The sequence below is a fragment of the Callorhinus ursinus genome, unplaced genomic scaffold (genome assembly GCF_003265705.2).
Source record: "Callorhinus ursinus isolate GAN/ISIS: 27379988/994484 unplaced genomic scaffold, GSC_fseal_2.0 scaffold50, whole genome shotgun sequence".
Classification (NCBI taxonomy): Eukaryota; Metazoa; Chordata; class Mammalia; order Carnivora; family Otariidae; genus Callorhinus; species Callorhinus ursinus.
In genome coordinates, this window is record NW_027397112.1 from 7628974 (window position 1) to 7649062 (window position 20089).

Genomic DNA, 20089 nt, shown 5'->3' on the forward strand with positions numbered 1-20089 from the left:
TCTGACCTGGTTTGTCTTGTGTAGTAAAATCCAGATTATCAATAAGCAAAATATTTAGGCTTTTGTAGATTTATCTTATATCCACTTTCCTTAGCATACGGTTTCTAATGGCCAAATGCCGGGCCTTTATCCAGTCAGGTACCAAGTTGGTTTTCCGGCATCTTTTGAGCCTTTCCTCTTAGTGGTAGCAGTGCACATTGTTAGCTTAATTTAACTGCACAATACGAAGGCCTTAGTAACCACCAATTTATAATCTCAGAACTGCTGGTCCTTATAATAATGGCTAATCTAGTCCAATCATATGATAGAGGCACAGATGTGTTGGAGAAAACAAAAATGCAGTTCAGGGAACCTTGACTTAGCATCAGAAGACTAGAATGTTCAACTTGTTTGACTGCTGTCTCCTTATCCCTAACCTCCATTCTAACTCAGACTGGATGCATTTGTTTTGCATATTAGTTTATAAGTGTCAATAAAGGTATTGATGTGCAAGGATTAACAAAGGATATTAATAGTCTGTATGTCAAGAAGACCTTTATGGAGAGGAAATCCCCCAAATATTTTATAATTGTCTCTTTTAAGTATCTGGGTTATTAAAGCTTTTAAGTGGGGTTACTGCCATCATATAAAGTTCTCTTTGAGCAACTTGAAATCATTGAAAACATATTGCCCAGTTATTCTGAAATAACTTAAAGAAGCACTGAATAAGGAGAGTATCAGTTTAGTTTTTGTCCTTTAGATACCTGGGGGTCCAGACATATCCTGTCACCATTTTCTATGATTTTTTTCTTCTTTCACCAATATCCTACTGTCTTGACAGATACCAAGTTTGTTTTTTGCACTCTTTGCCCTTCCCTCAGCCAGATCTTTCTGGAAAAAGTCATTTATTTAAATAAGAAGTAGGTACATGGTTCTAAGTCCTTGGGATATTTGGCATCAAGTGAAGGAGAAAATAAAAAATAGAAAATGCCTGTAAGGCCCAAGAAAATTCATCTGGACAATAGTTCTGTATCATGGGCTTGTTTTTTGTTTTTTGTTTTTTTCTTACGGAAAGTTTGAAACTACAACTTTACCACGAAAGTAAAAGAGAATAAAATAATGAACTCCCATGCAGCCACCATTCAGCTTCTGTCACTCTCCTGTTAGTTGTCATCGCCTACTTTTTTTCCTGGAGTTTTTTTTTTTTTTCCCATGTATTTAGAGCAAATTCCAGAAATCATGTTATTTACCAGTTCAGTATATAGCTCTTATGGAGTGGACATTCCATAACCATAATGACATTACCCGCTCAACAGACTAACAATATTTAACACATCCATCTTGAGAGTCTCAGTTCCTATTCCAGTTACCCCAGTTGTGCCAGAGATGACATTTTACTGTTGGCAGTAAGTCAGGTCCAGACAAGGCCAAACATTGCATTTGGTTATTTCTCTGAAGTCTCATTTATTCTGTGATAAATGCTATGATTCCCTACCCAGAAAAAGTCCGTAAACAAACTTTTGTAATTAATTTCACTGGCTCTTGGATAGCCTTGAAGTCTACCCATGGACTCTGGGTGAAAAATACTTAAGTATTTATCCTTCTAAGGTGATTCTTTAACACAAAGTATGTTAGAAACACTGATGTAGACTTTGTGGAGTCATTGAGCTGATGAAATAATCTCATATGTGAAGGATCCTGAAGAACATCTAAAATGCACTCATTCCTTTTATGCTTTAGGAAAGTATATACTATCTTCAATTTTTGTGTTTGTTTTTAATAAAAATGGTATAAATTGCTGGAAATTACTTGATAATTTCCACTAAACTACATTTATTAAAGTAAATTGCTGATAATCAGACTACCCATAATTGTATATATATTCAATTCTTTTTAGCCAAAAATAATATGGATGAAAATATGGATGAGTCAGATAGAAGAAAAAGTCCACGGAGTCCAAAAAAAATAAAAACAGAGCCTGATTCTGAGAAAGCCGAGGTAAAAGATTCAGATGCTGCCAAAGGAGCAGACCAAAGTGAAATGGACGTTTCCAAGATTACTGAGAAGAAGGACCAAGGTAAGGAGAGTCAGGTGTGAAGGGCAGCCTGGGGGTGATAAGATTGCATTGGATCTGGTTCACACAGCAGAAAAGGTACTGCCTTATCTTTCTTTGATGGCACCTTTATTGAATCATAACTCATTTGCTATATAACTTACCCATTTAAAGTGTACAGTTCAGTGGTTTTTTAGTATTTCACAGAGCTGTTCACCTACCACCACAATCAATTTTAGAACATATTCATCACCCCAGAAGTAAACCTCATACTCATTAGCAGTCAGTCTCCAGTCCTCCCTGAATCACCCCAGCCTACTTTCTGTGTCAATGGGTTTGCCCAATTTTGGACATTCTGTATAAATGGAATCATGTAATATATGGTCCTTTGTGACTGGCTTCTTTGACTTGGCGTAATGTTTTCAAGGTTCATCCATGTTGTAGCATGTGTCAGCATTTTGTCATTCCTTTTTATTTCTGAATAATAGTCCATTGTATAGATGTGCCACATTTTGTTTATCCATTCGTCTGTTGATGGACATTTGGGTTATTTCCACTTTTTGGCTGTTATGAATACTGATAAGGACATTTGTTTACAAGTTCTTATATGGACATATGCTTTCATCGCTCTTGGGTAAATACCTAGTAGTGGAATTACTGGGTCATGAGCTAATAACTCTGTGTCCAACCTTCTGAGGAGCTTATACTGTCTTTTGTGAAAAGGCATTTTTTAAAAACTCGATAAGCTAGATAATGTATGAGCCCTAAGATATTTTATGACTACAGAATAGTCTATACAAAATCTTCCATGAAGGTACTGGTGTATGGGCTAACTGTCACATGCTAAGTAGTTTTACATTGTGACATTCCAATTTCAGATACTAAGAATCAGAATATTTAAATATTTACTAGATGTTTTTAAACCTTTTATAAAGTTTAGCCCTGTCCATTGATCTATCTTAATCATGTATCAGGAGCTTTCAAATATATATTTATATTGAAGCTCTTGAGTGAAAATAAACATTGGTAGTTTCTAAAATAAAATATTGTTAATTCCACATTTGAGACTAAAAGTTATACTTATATAAATGTCTTTGTTTCACAGATGTACAAGAAATTTTAGATTCTGACAATGAGAAACCCTTTAAGGAAGAACCAATGGAGATAGATGATGATGTGAAAACAGAGCCACGTATTAACTGTCAGGAAGGTTCTCAAGTAGATGTGGTTAATGTCAGTGAGGGCTTCCATCTAAGGACTAGTTATAAAAAGAAAATTAAGTCATCCAAACTAGATGGACTTCTTGAAAGGAGAATTAAACAGTTTACACTGGAAGAAAAACAGCGCCTCGAGAAAATGAAGTTGGAGGGTGGAATTAAGGGTATAGGAAAGACCTCTACAAGTTCTTTGAAAAGCCTTTCTGAGTCACCAGTAACAACGAAAGCAAAAGAAGGGTGTCAAAGTGACTCACTTAGACAAGAACAAAGCCCTAATGCAAGTAATGGTAAATCTGAAGATGTGATTCGGGGATGTTCACAAAGCGATTCCTCAATTCTTGGAATCGGTGATCCTGATCATACAACAGACAGTCTTTATCCAAAAGATCAAATGTTAGATGACATCTCCTTTCAGAGTCCAGAGACAAACTGTCAGAAACAAAATTCTGTTGGAAATGCCATAGATGAGAGTCTCTCTGAACCTACCAGTCAAGGCCAGGAACCTGTTAAGATTAAAACAAGAGGAAGTGACTTTCTCATTGGTGACTCCAAACCAGCCAGTGCAGATGAAATTGGTACTTTGATCTATAAGAACAAAAAACCACTCATACAGGAGGATAATGACACCATTGTTTCTCCTTCCCAGAGCCCTTCACTTCCATCGGTACCTAAAAGTACCGATGATAGAGATCTCCCGTCTCTGTCAAAAGCAGTGGACTTTGAAGGAAAACTAGGTTGTGTCTCTGAATATAACAGCACTTTGGAAAATAGTTCTGATACTATGTCTGTTCAGGACAGCAGTGAAGAAGATATGATTGTTCAGAATAGCAATGAAAGTCTTTCTGAGCAGTTCATAACTCAAGAACAAGGTATCGAAGGCTTGGAACCATTGAAACGGGAGTTTGTTCCAGATAAGTCCACTGGAAACTATGATAAAAGACCACAGGGTAAGGTAACTGAAGCAAATGGTAGAAAGCCAAGTCAAGAACAGAAATTAGAGAGATCAGTTAATAAATGTATTGATCAAGTCAATCTAAAAAGTAGCACTGACAAAAAGAATAATGAAAATCGAGAGTCTGAAAAGAAAGGACAGAAAGCAAGTACCTTTCAAATAAATGGAAAAGATAATAAACCCAAGTCATATTTAAAAGGGGAATGCTTGAAGGAAATCTCTGAGGGTAAAGTAGTAAGTGGTGACATTGAACCAAAGCTTAATAATATAAATAAGATAATCCCTGAAAATGATATTAAGTCTTTGACTGCTAAAGAATCTGCTGTAAAGCCATTCATGAATGGTGATGTCATCATGGAAGATTTTAATGAAAAAAACAACTTGGAAATAAAGTCATCTTTACTGAGATCTTCAGATGCTGAAGGCGACTACCAAGATGGCCTAGAGACCGTGCCGTCAACCAGAGAGCCTGAGAGTGCACACGCTGCCATGCCTCCACTGTCTTGTCCAGAAAGCAGTTCAGCGAATCAGGTAGAAGATATGGAAATTGAAACCTCTGAAGTTAAGAAAGTTACTCCCTCACCTGTTCCTTCTGGAGAGGAATCTAACCTCAGTAATGATTTTGTTGATGAAAATGGTCTGCCCGCCCACAAAGATGAAAATGTCAATGGAGAGTCCAAGAGAAAAACAGTCATCACAGAAGTCACCACCATGACATCCACAGTGGCCACAGAATCAAAAACTGTAATCAAAGTAGCAAAAGGTGATAAGCAAACTGTGGTCTCTTCCACAGAAAACTGTGCCAAATCCACTGTCACAACCACCACTACAACAGTAACAAAGCTTTCCACACCTGCCACAGGCAGCAGTGTGGACATCATCTCTGTGAAGGAGCAGAGCAAAACGGTGGTCACCACAACAGTGACAGACTCGCTGACCACTGCAGGGGGCACTCTGGTGACATCGATGACCGTGAGCAAAGAATATTCCACAAGAGACAAAGTGAAACTCATGAAATTTTCAAGACCCAAGAAGACTCGTTCAGGTACAGCTCTGCCATCCTATAGAAAGTTTATCACCAAGAGCAGCAAGAAGAGCATATTTGTCTTGCCTAATGATGACTTAAAAAAGTTGGCCAGAAAAGGAGGAATCCGAGAAGTCCCTTATTTTAATTACAATGCAAAACCTGCCTTGGATATATGGCCATATCCTTCTCCTCGACCAACCTTTGGTATCACTTGGAGGTATGTATTTGGGGAAGGGAGAAAGTCTTACAAGCATTATCTGATAAGCATATCTCATTTTTTACAGAAAAAATGAGATAATAAGAGATGCGACAGGAAAGCAGAAGTTTAATGGGCCAAGTTAGCAGCGGAAATAAGATACAGAGAATCTTGAATTTGGCCAGCTGGGAGGTACTCAAGTTTCTTAGGGAAAAATGTTAATAAAAGACTGAAAAAATGGGAGGGAATTCTTTAAAATGAAATTCAGTTTTACTTTTCACAAGACAGAAGAAACGTGTCAAACATAGTTGTTTTTGTGGTTTAACTTTCCAAGTTAATTGCCATGTGTTTGCCTTGGGAATGAGAGAATTGCAGACTTGGATAATCAACTTTCTGGAATGTTTGTATTTTATTTCTATTAGGTAATTCATAGAAACATAAAGACATAGGAAACATGCCTGGGAAGCACACAAAGTTCATCATAATGTGGAAATCTTCCTAATGTAATTTATTTGCATGGTAAACATTTGTTTTGGAGTTCTTTGTTATATATGTGAGAAGAGATAGTCTCAGGTTCCTTAGGGATTTTTTTAAACCCAGAAATAGTCTTAATTTAAAATTTTCTGGGCATTAAGCTTTGGGGATGAGTCATAAGTACGTAGTGTTGGCAGTTGTCAGATCGTGTAGTTTTATATTGGGAAAGGATCTTAGAAATTCTTATCTTCTGGAGATGTGTAATAATTTGCCTCTGGCCACAGAGGGACAGAGTTAGGAATAGTGCCCGGTGTCCCTAAAGCCCAGTCCGGTACGGCTGTGTCACCTCTCACACATCTGTCCTTTGTGCTTTTTCATGTCCCTGTCTTTTTATCTTTTCACCCTCACAACTGGAAAGGATGGAACATAAACACTGAAAACACGAGAGTCTCTGTGGGGCAGGCTTGGAAGTCAGGAACAGTCTTATTGCTGCTAGAGTTTGATAGGAACCTGAAGTTATTTTAGCAGGTGACTGAGCCAGCTCCATTGCACTCTAGGCTTCATTTCTGTATGTCTGTATTATGGTTCCAGTTTCTTTAAGTTAAAACCATACCTTTTTTTTGTTTCTTTTATATTATAATTAGCATTATAAAACAAAAGGTGTAAATGAGTACTCTCTCTAAAGGAATTAACTTATTAATATGACCAGTCATAGTTGGTTTGACCAAGGTTTTTATAACTCATCTTTTGATTTGAATTAAAATATCATCACTCCATTACACATTCAATAGAGACAGCTGAAAAGTACAATTTCTCTGCAGGGCCTGCAATGAAGGATTTGCAGAATCCTGCAGGGAATCAAGGAACTCTTCATTACAGTTCATGGATTTATAGGATTACTCTGCACTTTTCTGCTTTCTTCATTGAGAGCGGTCCCAAAATGTATCCTTGACTGTCCTGCAGGTAACTTCTTTCCCACTGGAAAAGTTACTATGTACAAATACTTTAATTAAAATGACCTGGCAGTTGTGGAGGCCGACCTTTCTGCTCTTTTCTTTTCTGAAGTGGAAGGTAGGCTCAACTGGGAAGCACTTTTCTCTGAACCAGTTCCGATCAAGTGTTGCCCAGGGCCCTTTTCTGCACGGCTGGGTTTCAGGAGACTCGTGTATGTTTTAATATGCACTGTGGGCACAATTGGTATCTGTTTAGTTAATTTCTCATTTTTTAATGGAAGGAAATGCCTTCCTGTATATTTTAAACAGATATTGACATCAAATATGTGCTAACGTCTTAATTTGCCGAAGTTGAGGGAAACAGAATCCCTTGTATCTAAAAGAGGCATGGGTAAATATGTAAAATATTCTTGACTTTAGAATGCATTTTTAAAAAGTGTATTGCTGTAAAAACCATGCATGTGAAATGCATTTTTATATTCACACTTGAATAAAATATGTCTGATGCTTAGAGTAGAAGCCAAGAATGCCAAGAGGTGCCTGTTTGATCTTTATTAATGTTAAGGCTGAGCAGTAGTGAAAAGCGAAACTTGTCTTGTCAACTCATTAGGCCTCTTTTTTTCCTCCACACTGTCCATTCTCTTACTTCCTTTTTCCCGGGCCCCGATTCTGTGTTTCATTATCACTTGGAACCAGTAGTTGCCTCCACAGTGCTGCCCAAACGATTCTCCCAAAAGGCAGATCTATTCTGTGAATGTTCTGACTGAGCTGAGCAGCCTTCAGAGTGTTAACTACAACTGCAGGGCTGGGGGGTTGTGGCGGGGGGGGCGGGGGGCGGGGGGGGAGGCTCGTCACCTGTGCGCCATGTCTGTGAGAAGTACTTCCCTTTACAACCCATCCTATACTGGATGCGTTTCAGAAGCCTTCATACTGCTCACCTTCAAGGCTCTTCTTTTGTCCTCCCATTTGGTGCAGCACATTTGGACTCTGCAGTCCTCTCTCATGCCGGCTTCATCTCTTGCTGCGCTTCCACTCCCCTTCCCTCCAGTCAGAGCACACCAGATGTGGTTTCTGGGAAGAAGAGTGTGCTGTTGTACGCTTTCCTCCTGAGCATGTGTGTGCCCCTTGCCCTGGTGTAGCCACCTCCACATCTTTGTCCTTTGAGACTCGAGCTAAGCTCTGCTCCCCATCCCAGAGCCGAGTCAGGGGCCCCTCGCACTGAGCAGCCCTGAGGATATGAGAACAGATTATGATTTATTTCCCTGTCTCCAGCTCCTTTCAGTTAGTCTAACACACATAGAAGGCACTCAAGTATTTTTTGAATGAATACATGGATGAACAGGCTTTTGGTGTGTGCCCCTGCTGTGGTGTTTCCATTGCAAAATATAGAGATGCATTGAAGTTGTAGAGAGTAATCCGAGGAAGAAGAGAGAGAATGAGAAACATTTCTCTTCCCACATACAAACCACTTGGCATCCAGAGTTCCCTATGCATTTCTATAGGGTGTGGTCTGAAAGTGACATGTACTTTCCACCCCCTTCTCAGGACATCCCTGCACTGGATAACATTCACCCTCCCATTTAAGAATTGTTCTGTCCAGGTCAGAGGATTCACAGGGCGACAGCACAACAAAGGAAATCCTGGTGTCACAGGCGGAGATGGGAATTTAAGAAGCTGCTGCACCTTTTTGGTTGGAGTGTTTCCCTTTCTCACATTGTTCATTTTCCCAGCTTAATGTTTAGAATAGAAAGCATTGCTTCTCAAATACAAATTGTCTTAAGGTTTACCTTCTACCTCTTAGAGGAGGAAATTATTTTAGTTTTAGAGATTTTTCTGTATACTGCAGTTAATCAGGATATTTATTTAAGTACATGGAAATGTCAACAGTTTAATTACACAAAGACCACACTAATAGAGAATTGATACCCTAGGGCTGCTTTATAGTATTTTATGGTTAGTTCCATCTCAGGACATAATATTCATTGCAGTTGTAAATTCATTCTGAAATATATCTTTAATATTATTTTTAAAAGAGTATCTAAAATGTTCAATAACTGTACCCAATGCTTAGAAAAAAACCCGAATACAGAGATTCCTTTGTCTCCTGATCAGTAACTAATCTAATATTGTCCTTTTTTATTACTGATTATATTGTAGAATTCTACAACTATTATTCTAATGTGGTTAGTGTTTATTAGTATTAGCAGGTATTCATCGTCCAGTAGTTCATGTTTTGCAGAACCACCATTTGGATACAAAATTTCTGTCCATTTGGAAAGGCCTTATTGGATTTGTGGGGGGGGGGGGTGTCTTTTTTTTTTTTTCTGTATTGTGTTTTGAGAAAATTTAAACAATTGCAGTTTGTTTCAACACAAATCAATCAGTTAATTAAGATTTTATCCTTCAAAAACCTTTATCATCTTTAGTGACACAGTTATTTCTCTATATTTGTTCTTCTTTGTAATTTCTCTAACACATATTTTGGAATTAGGCTAAATGTATAAAATCTTCATAAATTCTTGCCATGTCAGTCTTAAAATGAAACACGCTCATTTTACAAATTTATATGGTATTTGAAGCGACTACAGACCCTTTTTAAGTTGTTAGATGCATGTTATGCCTAGGAACAAAAAAGTTATTAAGGGATGTATAATAGCCACAGTGCTTACAAAATCGTATTATAATTATTAAAATCATAATGAAGACAAGATACAGCCCTTTGGTTTAATAATAGAATGTGTGTGTGTGCGTGCGTGCGTGTGTACTACACAATACATACGTAGTTTTTCTTGGGTTTTTCTTTCAGGTACAGACTTCAGACTGTAAAGTCCCTAGCTGGAGTGAGCCTTATGTTACGGTTACTGTGGGCAAGCCTGAGATGGGATGACATGGCGGCCAAGGCTCCTCCGGGAGGAGGGACTACACGGACAGGTAAGGGTTTCCCATTTTCTAGTTTAAGTTGAAAAGAGAAAAAAATCACTTGACAGTTCACTTAATTTTAAGCATTTCTGTTATTTATTAAAATATAACGCTTATGTATAAAAATACAGCTTTGCTAAAGTTGGGCAGCACATGCTGTAAGATCTGGGGGCAGGGAAGGGGGGTCAGATTATAAGGTGAGTCACTTACGTGTGAACCAGTCTGAATTTTTTAAAGGATCTTTGTGGGGCGCCTGGGTGGCTCAGTCGGGTAAGCGTCTGACTCTTGATTCTGGCTCAGGTCATGATCTTGGGGTTGTGAGCTTGAGCCCTGCCTTGGGCTCTCTGCTTGAGCTTCTCTCTCTCCCTCCCCACCCCACCTCCAAACCCCACAACCCCCCATGCTCACTCTCAAAAAATAAATCTTTTTTAAAAAAAGATCTTTATTATTGTAGAGTATAAGTCATTTAAACTGGGACATCTGGAACCCTATGCTTGCTGCTTCTTTCTACTCTTATTATTTTGACTGTTTTGCCACCAGAAACCAAGCTGCCCCCAAATAGCATTTTGCTCAGTTTAGAAATTTTCAGTGAGGAAGAAAATCAGTATTATTGCACTCTAGCAGTGGTCCTAAAGTCATTAATTAATTTTTTTCAAAAGTTTAATCCATGTGTGTCTCCTTCTTAAAGCACCAGATGTTGTACCTTTTTAGTCTCTGAATATTTTAGGTGGTTCTTAATATTATGTGGATTAAATCACCATAGAAACATCTGAAACTGAAATCACAACAACAGAGATAATTAAAAGGCGAGATGTTGGTCCTTATGGCATTCGATCTGAATATTGTATCCGGAAAATCATTTGCCCCATTGGAGTTCCAGAAGCACCAAAAGGTAAGGAATACAAAGAATTCTGTTCTTTTGTTATTGACCTATTAACCACATCTTTTACGAATTAAAATTTGATTATAGGGACACCTGGGTGGCTCAGTCAGTTAAGTGTCTGCCTTCAGCTCAGGTCATGATCCCAGGGTTCTGGGATCGAGCCCCGCATCGGGCTCCCTGCTCAGTGGGGAGCCTGCTTCTCTCTCTGCCTGCTGCTCCCCCTGCTTGTGCTCTCTCTGACAAATAAAATCTTTTAAAAAAATTTGATTATAATTGTTTCCTTAACTCTTTATTCCACTTTTGAAAAAGAGATCTTTTCATTACAATCTATTATATTTTTTAAAATGATATTTAAGTAATAAACCCTAATAGGATTTCACTAGACACACATATCTATAGGCATTGTTCCAAGCACAGGGAGGGTACAAAGAAGTATAATAATACCTCTTACGGGGCACCTGGGTGACTCAGTTGGTTGAGTGTCTGACTTGGTTTTGGCTCAGGTCACAGTCTCATGGGTTGTGGGATCGAGCCCCATGTCAGGCTCTAGCTCAGCAGGAAGTGTGCTTGAAAGATTCTCTCCCTCTGCCCCTCCACCTGCTTGTACTCGTGCGTGCGTGTGAGCTCTCTCTCTCTCAGAATAAGTAAGTCTTAAAAAATAATAATACCTCTTATAATTAAGCTGTGGACCAGTGATTGACACCAGACCATCAGCTCCAAGAGGGCAGCTACTGAGTCTGTCTAGTTTGTTGTCCTGACACCTGCTGCAGAATATGACACATAAGTGGTCACTGACCATCTCTTGATTCAAGGGTTAAAGCTGTTGTGAAATACTTGAGTTCTCAGGGTAGAAATAATCTAAGAGGCATAAAGGGTGATTCAGTGAGCATCTATAGAGCAACTACATGATAAGCACTCGATAGCAAATACATGGAAGAATGGGATTCAGCCCCTGTGCTCACAGAAGCAAAGAAAAGGGTATAGTATTACACTTCTGTAACATGAGAATCAAAACCATTAATGCTAAAAAGAGTTCAGTGAGGTGACCAGATTCAAGAGATACAGTTTAAAATCAATAATTTTATTTCATATGTGCAGTAAAAACATTTAGGGGGAAATCTTTTATGAAATGGGTAAAAAGAGAATGCTGTCCTTAGAAACGTGCTATTTGGGCGCCTGGGTGGCTCAGTTGGTAAAGCGACTGCCTTCGGCTCAGGTCATGGTCCTGGAGTCCCGGGATCGATCCCGCATCGGGCTCCCTGCTCAGCGGGGAGTCTGCTTCTCCCTCTGACCCTCCCCCGTCTTATGCTCTCTCTATCGCATTCTCTCTCTCAAATAAATAAATAAAATATTTTTAAAAAAAGAAACGTGCTATTTAATAATAGAAGCTAATTGTCCCCAAATGTATACAGTTTACATTTTGAAATCGATTGAATTAATTCAAAAGTTCTTCTTGCAGAATAGATTTTTCAAAAAAGAACCTCAATAAGGGGATACTGTCCTAGTAGAGGATGAAAATTAGCATAATTAAAACAGGGTTGTTGTGGAACTGAGACAGCTCAGTTGATGGGCAGAGAAACAGATTGGAACAAGCGGTTTCTGACCCATCTTCAGTCTTGGCCCCAGAGCTTTCAGATCACTGCAATCTCCTTGGATCGCATTTCTTTGCCTCTTACCACCTTGGATAACCTAGGTCCTACTGCTGTTTCTGTTTTCTTCGACTGCTTCCCTGTTCTCTGAACAAATGGGATGGTTCAATGCTGGCCTCTTCCTACTTTTTAGTTTTAAAATCTCGCCATTAGGAGATTTTACCTCTGCTTAATAGTTTCAGATCCCTTCTTTACATGGGCAGCTTTCAAATCCCCCTTCTCAGTGCTGTGATGGAAAATACACATTGCCAGAATAGTACATGCCAAGGACACCCAGCCCAACTGTGTGGGAAGAATACGCTAGGCTTCTTGAAGGACATGTATCCATGTCAGTGTCTGAAGGATAAATAGACGTTAGTCAAGTGAGGGGGACAGAGCCTACGAATAGTGTTACAGGCAGATGGAACAGGCTGGGTAAAGGCTTATAGGCCTTTTATATCAGGGGCCAGCAAACCTGGCCCATGAGCTTTAACCCACCACCTGGTTTTGTTAATAAAGTTTGATTGGAACACAGCCATACATACTCACTTATGTATTGTTTCTGGCTCTTTTCATGATACAGAGGCACAGCTGAATAGTTGTAACAGAGACCATCTGGCCTGCGTAGTATAAAGTATTTACCATCTGGCCCTTTAAGAAAAAGTTTGCCAACTCCTGTTTTTCATGATCTAAGAGGAGATGCCAGAAGTATTGTAATTTTAGAAGCTATATTTGCTTAAAATGCTCTGATTTCTTTTCCCAAGAAACACCTACACCTCAGAGGAAAGGCCTTCGATCAAGTGCATTACGGCCAAAGAGACCAGAAACGCCCAAGCAAACTGGCCCTGTTATTATCGAAACTTGGGTAGCAGAGGAAGAATTGGAATTATGGGAGATCAGGGCGTTTGCTGAAAGGTAAGGAAGTGGTTTACATGTAATCAGATATTTGAAGCTTAATTTCAGTATATCCTAGTTAATTTTATTTCACCTCTTGATTTTAAGTGCTAGCTATAGATCATTTGTTAAAGTCCTGTTTCTAATTTTAATGTGTTTTACCATTTGTCAGTTTCTAACTATCTTACATTTATTGTTTCTTTTTAAGCAGAAATAATTTTATATCTTTTTATAATATGAAAGTCGACCAGATTTCACTTAATATTTGGTACCAGTTGTCTAATTAGTGTACTTTCTAATAAAATTCCTCCTTTTTCCCCCCCCTGCAGAGTGGAGAAAGAAAAGGCACAAGCAGTTGAGCAACAGGCTAAGGTTAGTGAACAGAAGAAGGCAGAGGACTTCAAGGCCCACATGGAGGCTCACCTCAAACAGCAGCGCTTGGCTGTCCAGCAGGTGGGGGAGTTGGTACTAGTCCCACCTGGCAGCGAATTGACATTTTTAGCCAAATTCATGCACACCAAAAGCACAATAACGATATATTCATGTGGTTTTATTTATTATCTCTAGAATTCAATGGGTAAGTGTTTGTTGTTACTAAAATATCGTTGGCACACAGTGTTCCATTAGCTTGAGGTGTTTGTGGGTAATTTTCAAAGATAATGTTTTCCTACCAAGTTCCAATCTGTAATATCTCTGTAGGCCATGAAAAAGCAAGTTGTACTAAAACTCTTAAGAGTTTGTTATAATTGAGGATCATAAAGCTACTGATGGTTTCTTTGCATTTCTACACTATAAATAATGTACTGTATGTGCCTGAATATTAGGGGCTCACATAAAGGATGAGTCCCACTTTTTTCTCTTGAGAAAATAGTATAAAAGTTATAAAACTTTTTAGGATATAGGTGAAATCAATAAAGGTCTACTTACAATATCACTAACTTAGTTACATGTAAGTATTTAAAAATTACATATTATATCAACCAAAATACTCATTTCAAACTGTTTTTTTCCTCTCATATTTTATAAAACATTCCTTATGCATAAATTTTTATGCATCTTTTACTTTGGTGTACTGTAGGTCATTGCCTTCCCTTACATCAAAGTTGGAGATAACACTTTTGGGTTTTTTCATGTCTATCTGTCCATTCAGAGAAAAACTAACTAGTTTTGTTTTTCATTTTATGGGTGTGTTTTGTCATCTCTATAGTGAAACCTGATGTTTTACTTTTAAAAATTTATTTAAGATGCTTATTTACAAATACAGTCAACATTTCCAATTTTGAAGGCATACCCTCAGGAAATAACTACTAAATATGTGTTCAGTTTCTTTGTCTTTCCCCCTCCCCCACCTTTTTAAAACTGATTTCAGTCAGATGACATCTCTGAGTATCCAAAACTAAACTCCTTTTCTTCTGAGGAATGAGAAACTATGGAAAATACCTCACATTATATTCAGGTGTATAGGATGTGTACAAAAGCAATCCTACATAGATTGTGATGTCACTGGTGAGCAGTTGCCAATGGCAGGAGATAGTTCAGCATTACAATTTTATCTTAGTACACATCTCAGCCCCACCATTACCTAGCTCTGTCCAGGGCATTTACACAGTCTCTCTGAGTCTCGGTTTTGTCATCTTTAAGTTACAATACCAGTAACTTTATTGGGTTGGTCTGAGCATTAAATAAAATAATGATGATAAAGCATTTGCACCAGGTTTGAAATCAGTGCTGCCTCTTGTTCTTACATGTGGAAGCTTACGTTGTCGTGTTGGTAAGGTCAGGAAATGTTAGCAATCTATGATACAAGATGTTCAGATTGTCTGTAAAAACCCTGTAGTCTGATCAGATTATACCTCTCTGCATAAAATAGTCTAAAATATTTTTCTGTAAGAAATTTTGAACTGAGTAGTATAAGAAGTTTAGAAAAGATATTTTATTATGATTTTCAGTTTGCTTGCTTACCTGTTTGTCAACTGGAATAGTGATTATTTAAATATTGACATGTTTTTTATAATTGGATAAGTTAACATTACAGTAAACCAGAAAACTTTTACAGTTCCTATCATTTGCTCTGTGCTCTAAATTCTGCCCCCGAGCAGCAAGGTGTTCCTGCCTCCAGTGAGATTACCCGTGTCTCTTTTATTTGCAGTCTGAAAGCTTGGTTTAGAGTCATAACATAATGGCCTTCTTCAGGAAATTAAGGGCAAATTTATATGGACATATTTTCAGAAATATTTTAGAAGTTTGATGCAGTTAGATTTGGAGAAATTATGGCTGGACTTCTTGCAGAATGGTATTGTTTTTATTTAGAACTCTTTTGGTTCATGTGTTCTCTCCCTGGCTTTTCTAGAAACGATTGGAACAGCAGAAGCCTACAGTAATTGCAGCTTCCACCACTTCCCCACCAAACAGTACAACTAGTACCATTTCTCCAGCACAAAAAGTTATGGTGGCCCCCATAAGTGGCTCAGTTACAACTGGAACCAAAATGGTTCTCACTACTAAAGTTGGATCTCCAGCCACAGTAACATTCCAGCAAAACAAGAACTTCCATCAGACCTTTGCCACGTGGGTTAAGCAAGGCCAGTCAAATTCAGGTACATAACTGTTATTAAAGAAAAGATTACTTTCATTCAGGGAAAAGAAATTTCATTCCTTTACTGAAATGAAACATTTCTTTAGAAAATTGTTTTTTTTCTGCAGCTGATTGAGCAAACAAGCTGCAACAGTTGGTTTGTTACAAATAATATAATTATTAACATTGGCGAAACTCCACTCTTACATTATTTCACTTTCAACATTTACATAGTTCACTTACTTTGAGTGGAGAGGAATGTTTGTCTTAAAAATACAAAATGAGCCACATTTCATGCATTGGTGCCCTTCCTATAAGTCACTACGTTGCTGGTTATTTTAAATCTAAAGCTTATTAAATGTCTTATACCCCATTAGCCACCAGCACAGCTGCCACATCTGCTACAACCATTGCCAGCACAGGTCAGACGTTCCAAATTACAGGCAGTCCAGTCACTATGGCAGGAAAAGTAATTACCAAACTGCCACTTCCTGCAAACAGCAAGATTGTCGCTGTAAATGTGCCAGCAACACAAGGAGGTAAGGGAAATGTGAAGAGTTTTAATTCACATTTGCCAGATCATACTGTCGCCATTATTTTTCATTTCCTTTTCACTGATTTCAGTCCTCGGATCTCACATTCTATGTAGCCCACTAAAAACCCTGCCACACGTAGTTTCTCCTCAGAAACCCAGCAACACCTGCTGCTTTTTATTAAAGGGGCAGTTGTTAATGACTTCTTCATCTTTTTTTAAGGTGTTGTTCAAGTACAGCAGAAAGTCCTGGGTATCATTCCATCAAGTACAGGTACAAGTCAGCAGACCTTTACTTCATTCCAGCCCAGGACAGCAACAGTCACAATTAGGCCCAATACCTCAGGCTCTGGAGGAACCACAAGCACTTCACAAGTAAGAATTCTTTACAGGCTTATTTTGTTTTGAAGTGTTAAGCAGACCAAGTTGAAGTTTTTAGAACGGCCTCTTCCAGGATTAATCCAGCTTCTAATACTCCTTTGCTTTTTACTTAATCTGTGACGAAGTACTGATTTTTTTTAAAAAATCTTTTATATTTCTAAGCATAAATCATGCAAAATGTTAATTTTTAACACTTAGTTAATAGCATATTCGTATACGTTATGAGTCAAATTAATGCTTTCTAGGATTCTGTAAAGAAAATTCCTCCATGTGAAACAATGGGTAGCACTGGAGCCCCCAGGGAAACTTGCTGTGCAACTGGAAGTAGAACGAAAATAGAATCCACGACATTATAACTAGTTTGTTATCAGCTGATATGCACACATATTAGATATGTAATTTCTGTGGCTCTAGTATCATGGAAAAAGTTTGAAGTTTTATAGAATTGAAAATGTTCTAAACCTAATTATAAGACTGAAAATTAATATGCTCTGTAGTCTCTCTTCTAAAACCATGAAAGAACATTGGGTTTCCAATCTTACTATTGTATTCTTTGGGTGACAGATATGTATTGGACCTCAGGGAAAATAGGACTCAACATTTTCCTGTGGGCAGCCATGGTGGTTATAGAACAGAGCTTCACTGAGTCTTGTCCCTTCCTTCTAGTCTATAAAGCTGTACTTGGTATCAGTGACAAGGAATTTCGTATGATCTCATTTGAATTAAGTTTTCTCCCCTCAGAATTCCATCTTTAAGCTGATGCTTGATGTAATTTAAAATGTAATGTCCAAGAGCCTTTGTCATTTCTGTAGACCTATTTATCAATAGAGAATGTTTAAAGATCTGTGTTCTTAAGTCCATCATGCTTTTAGTCTTTTAAAAACATTTAATTCATTGTCCTTTGTGTCATTTATAGGTAATCACAGGGCCTCAGATCCGCCCGGGTATGACGGTGATTAGAACACCACTCCAACAGTCAACACTAGGAAAGGCGATTATTCGAACACCTGTGATGGTACAGCCAGGTAGTCATCCCTCCAGCATTTTCATTTTATATCTAAATACCCAGTCTGGGAAATCTGTAATACTCTGTATTTGCTACTCTACATACTAAAAAATACCGACTTGAATGCATACTTCAAAGCATACTAAATTTCTAATCCATTTTGGGGTACGTCCATATTATTTCATTTCTGGCATTGCCAATAAGGGAAAAATAGATCCAAGCATGCTTAATAAAAATCTTTTAAAAACCTCTAATAAATAGAATATATATTAATTCAGATCATTGGAGTAAAGAGAATGAGTAAAGACAACAGTCTGTGTGGCAAAAGACAAAGTCAAGGAAACAGCTAAGAAGGATTTAAACAGAAAACATAAAAAAAGCTTACAAAGGCATTAACAGCCCTTCGTTAACGTGAATAGGTTAAAGTTCCCATATTTAAAATTTGAATCCTGTAAAGATAGAACAAAAAAAATTCAACTGTACAGTAATAAGAAACCTATCTAAAGTTGAGTTACCACAAAAGGTTAATAAAAAGATGGGTAAAGCTACATGAAATAAAGACCAAAAATAGAAAGTAAGAAGGGAGATAGGGGGTATGGGTGGGGAGGACAAAAATTATCTTTAAGACAATGTAAAAATCATTGACTTTTGCTCTGTTCAATATTAGTAAGATAATTTGCAATGAAGATGCAGTTTGGAATCTCTAAGGACGAAATAAGGGGTGCCTGACTGGCTTAGCTGGTGGAGCATGTGACTCTTGATCTTGGAGTTGTGGGTTCAAGCCCCACGTTACGTGTAGAGATTACTTAAAAATAAAATCTTCAAAAAAAAAAGAATCAAATAAGATTTCATTGGAGTGTTTAAAGCAAAAACTATTTGATATCAAGGAGGGATCAACAGAAGCATAGTAGACCAGAAACAGACTGTGTCAACTGTTAAACCTTCAGGAATACACATTGGTTTTAAATATATATGGGCTCTTTATACAAAAATGGTCATATAATGAGTCATAGGTAAAACCTGATGAATTCCTTCCAAAAAGTAGAATGTGTATAGGCCACATTCTGTGTAGTAAAGCTAGAAGTTAATATTAAGTTATTCTACTAATTTTTACTTGCTTGAAAATTTTAAAACATATGTTCTCATAAGTAACTTCTGAGTTAAGGGAACATCAGATGCATAGGTTCAAGCAGATTATCAAGTAGCAGCTAAGTCATGCTGCCAAAGCTGGACTCAGAGACAAATTTATTCAGTAAATATTTTGAGCACCTACTCCAGGCAGTTGAAATACACTGGAAGATAAAACAGACCAAAACCCCATATTCTTAAGTCTTAATCAGTAGTTAGAAAAATATATAAAACAAGTCTTAAAGAAAACAGGAGGAAATAAAACAAAAATACAAGTAATAATTAGAAAACAAAAGGGCGGGTGCCTCGCTGGCTTGGTCGATAGAGCATGTGACTCTTGATCTGGGAGTTGAGAGTTTAAGCCTCATGTTGGGTATAGAGATTACTTAAAAATAAAATCTTAAAAAAAGAGAGAAAAGGGCAAATGTTATTAAAATAAACCATTCTTGGGGCACCTGGGTGGCTCAGTCGTTGAGTGGCTGCCTTCGGCTCAGATCATGATCCCAGGGCCTGGGGATCAAGGCCCGCATCGGGATCTCTGCTCAGTGGGAAGCCTGCTTCTCCCTCTCCCACTCCCCCTGCTTGTGTTCCCTCTCTCGCTGTCTCTCTCTCTCTCTGTCAGAAAATAGATAAAATCTTTAAAAAAATAAAATAAACCATTCTTTTGCAAGTCTAATCTTGAGAAATGGGAACAAAATGCTAGTTTACAAAATTAGTAATGAGAAAATGCTATAAAAATAGAATGAACTTTTTCTTTTAAAGATTTTATTTATGTATTAGAACATGAGCAGAGGGAGAGGGACAAGCAGACTCCCAGCTGAGCGGGGAGCCTGACGCAGGGCCAGATCCCAGGACCCCAAGATTATGACCTGAGCCAAAGTCAAATGCTTAACTGACTGAGCCACCCAGGCGCCCCCTAGAATGAACTTTTTTTAATCAAAAGAGAATTGTGTGTAGGAATCCTTATAGTAAGACACTGGAGGATTCTCACACCCCATACTCAGGAACTAAATCTATTTGAATAATGAGGCATAAGTATATACTATGCTTATAAATTTCAAGTCTCAATGACTCATATCAAGGAAAGAAATTTAGAAAGTTGCCATAGTATTTCCCCCCAAAAATCCAGACCTCATGGTTTTACGGGTAAAATTCTTTGAAATGATTAGGAAGCAATTTTCTTCTTATAAAAAAAAAGTTCCAGGGCATAGGGCAAAGAAAAGATTAAATCTTTTCCATTATTTTACAATTTTAGCACAGTTCTAATATGAAATAAAGCACTGTCTTGTTTT

General features: G+C 37.9%; 1 protein-coding gene across 11 annotated transcripts in view; it reads left to right on the forward strand.

Annotated features, from left to right (window-relative positions):
- The window catches only part of BPTF (bromodomain PHD finger transcription factor), a 149138-nt gene that overhangs the window by 93903 nt on the left and 35146 nt on the right, over positions 1 to 20089 (forward strand). For 7 of the 11 annotated variants that reach the window (XM_025889864.2, XM_073883254.1, XM_025889874.2 and 4 more), the window contains 9 exons: positions 1877 to 2056; positions 3138 to 5445; positions 9658 to 9782; positions 10534 to 10662; positions 13046 to 13196; positions 13505 to 13547; positions 15526 to 15772; positions 16506 to 16657; positions 17580 to 17688. In XM_025889864.2, the coding sequence (XP_025745649.1) occupies positions 1877 to 2056; positions 3138 to 5445; positions 9658 to 9782; positions 10534 to 10662; positions 13046 to 13196; positions 13505 to 13547; positions 15526 to 15772; positions 16506 to 16657; positions 17580 to 17688 (3444 nt within the window). Of the gene's footprint in view, positions 1 to 1876; positions 2057 to 3137; positions 5446 to 9657; positions 9783 to 10533; positions 10663 to 13045; positions 13197 to 13504; positions 13629 to 15525; positions 15773 to 16127; positions 16290 to 16505; positions 16658 to 17579; positions 17689 to 20089 lie in introns of all 11 variants that reach the window. The other 4 variants (XM_073883251.1, XM_025889865.2, XM_025889866.2 and 1 more) reach the window with 2 other exon arrangements.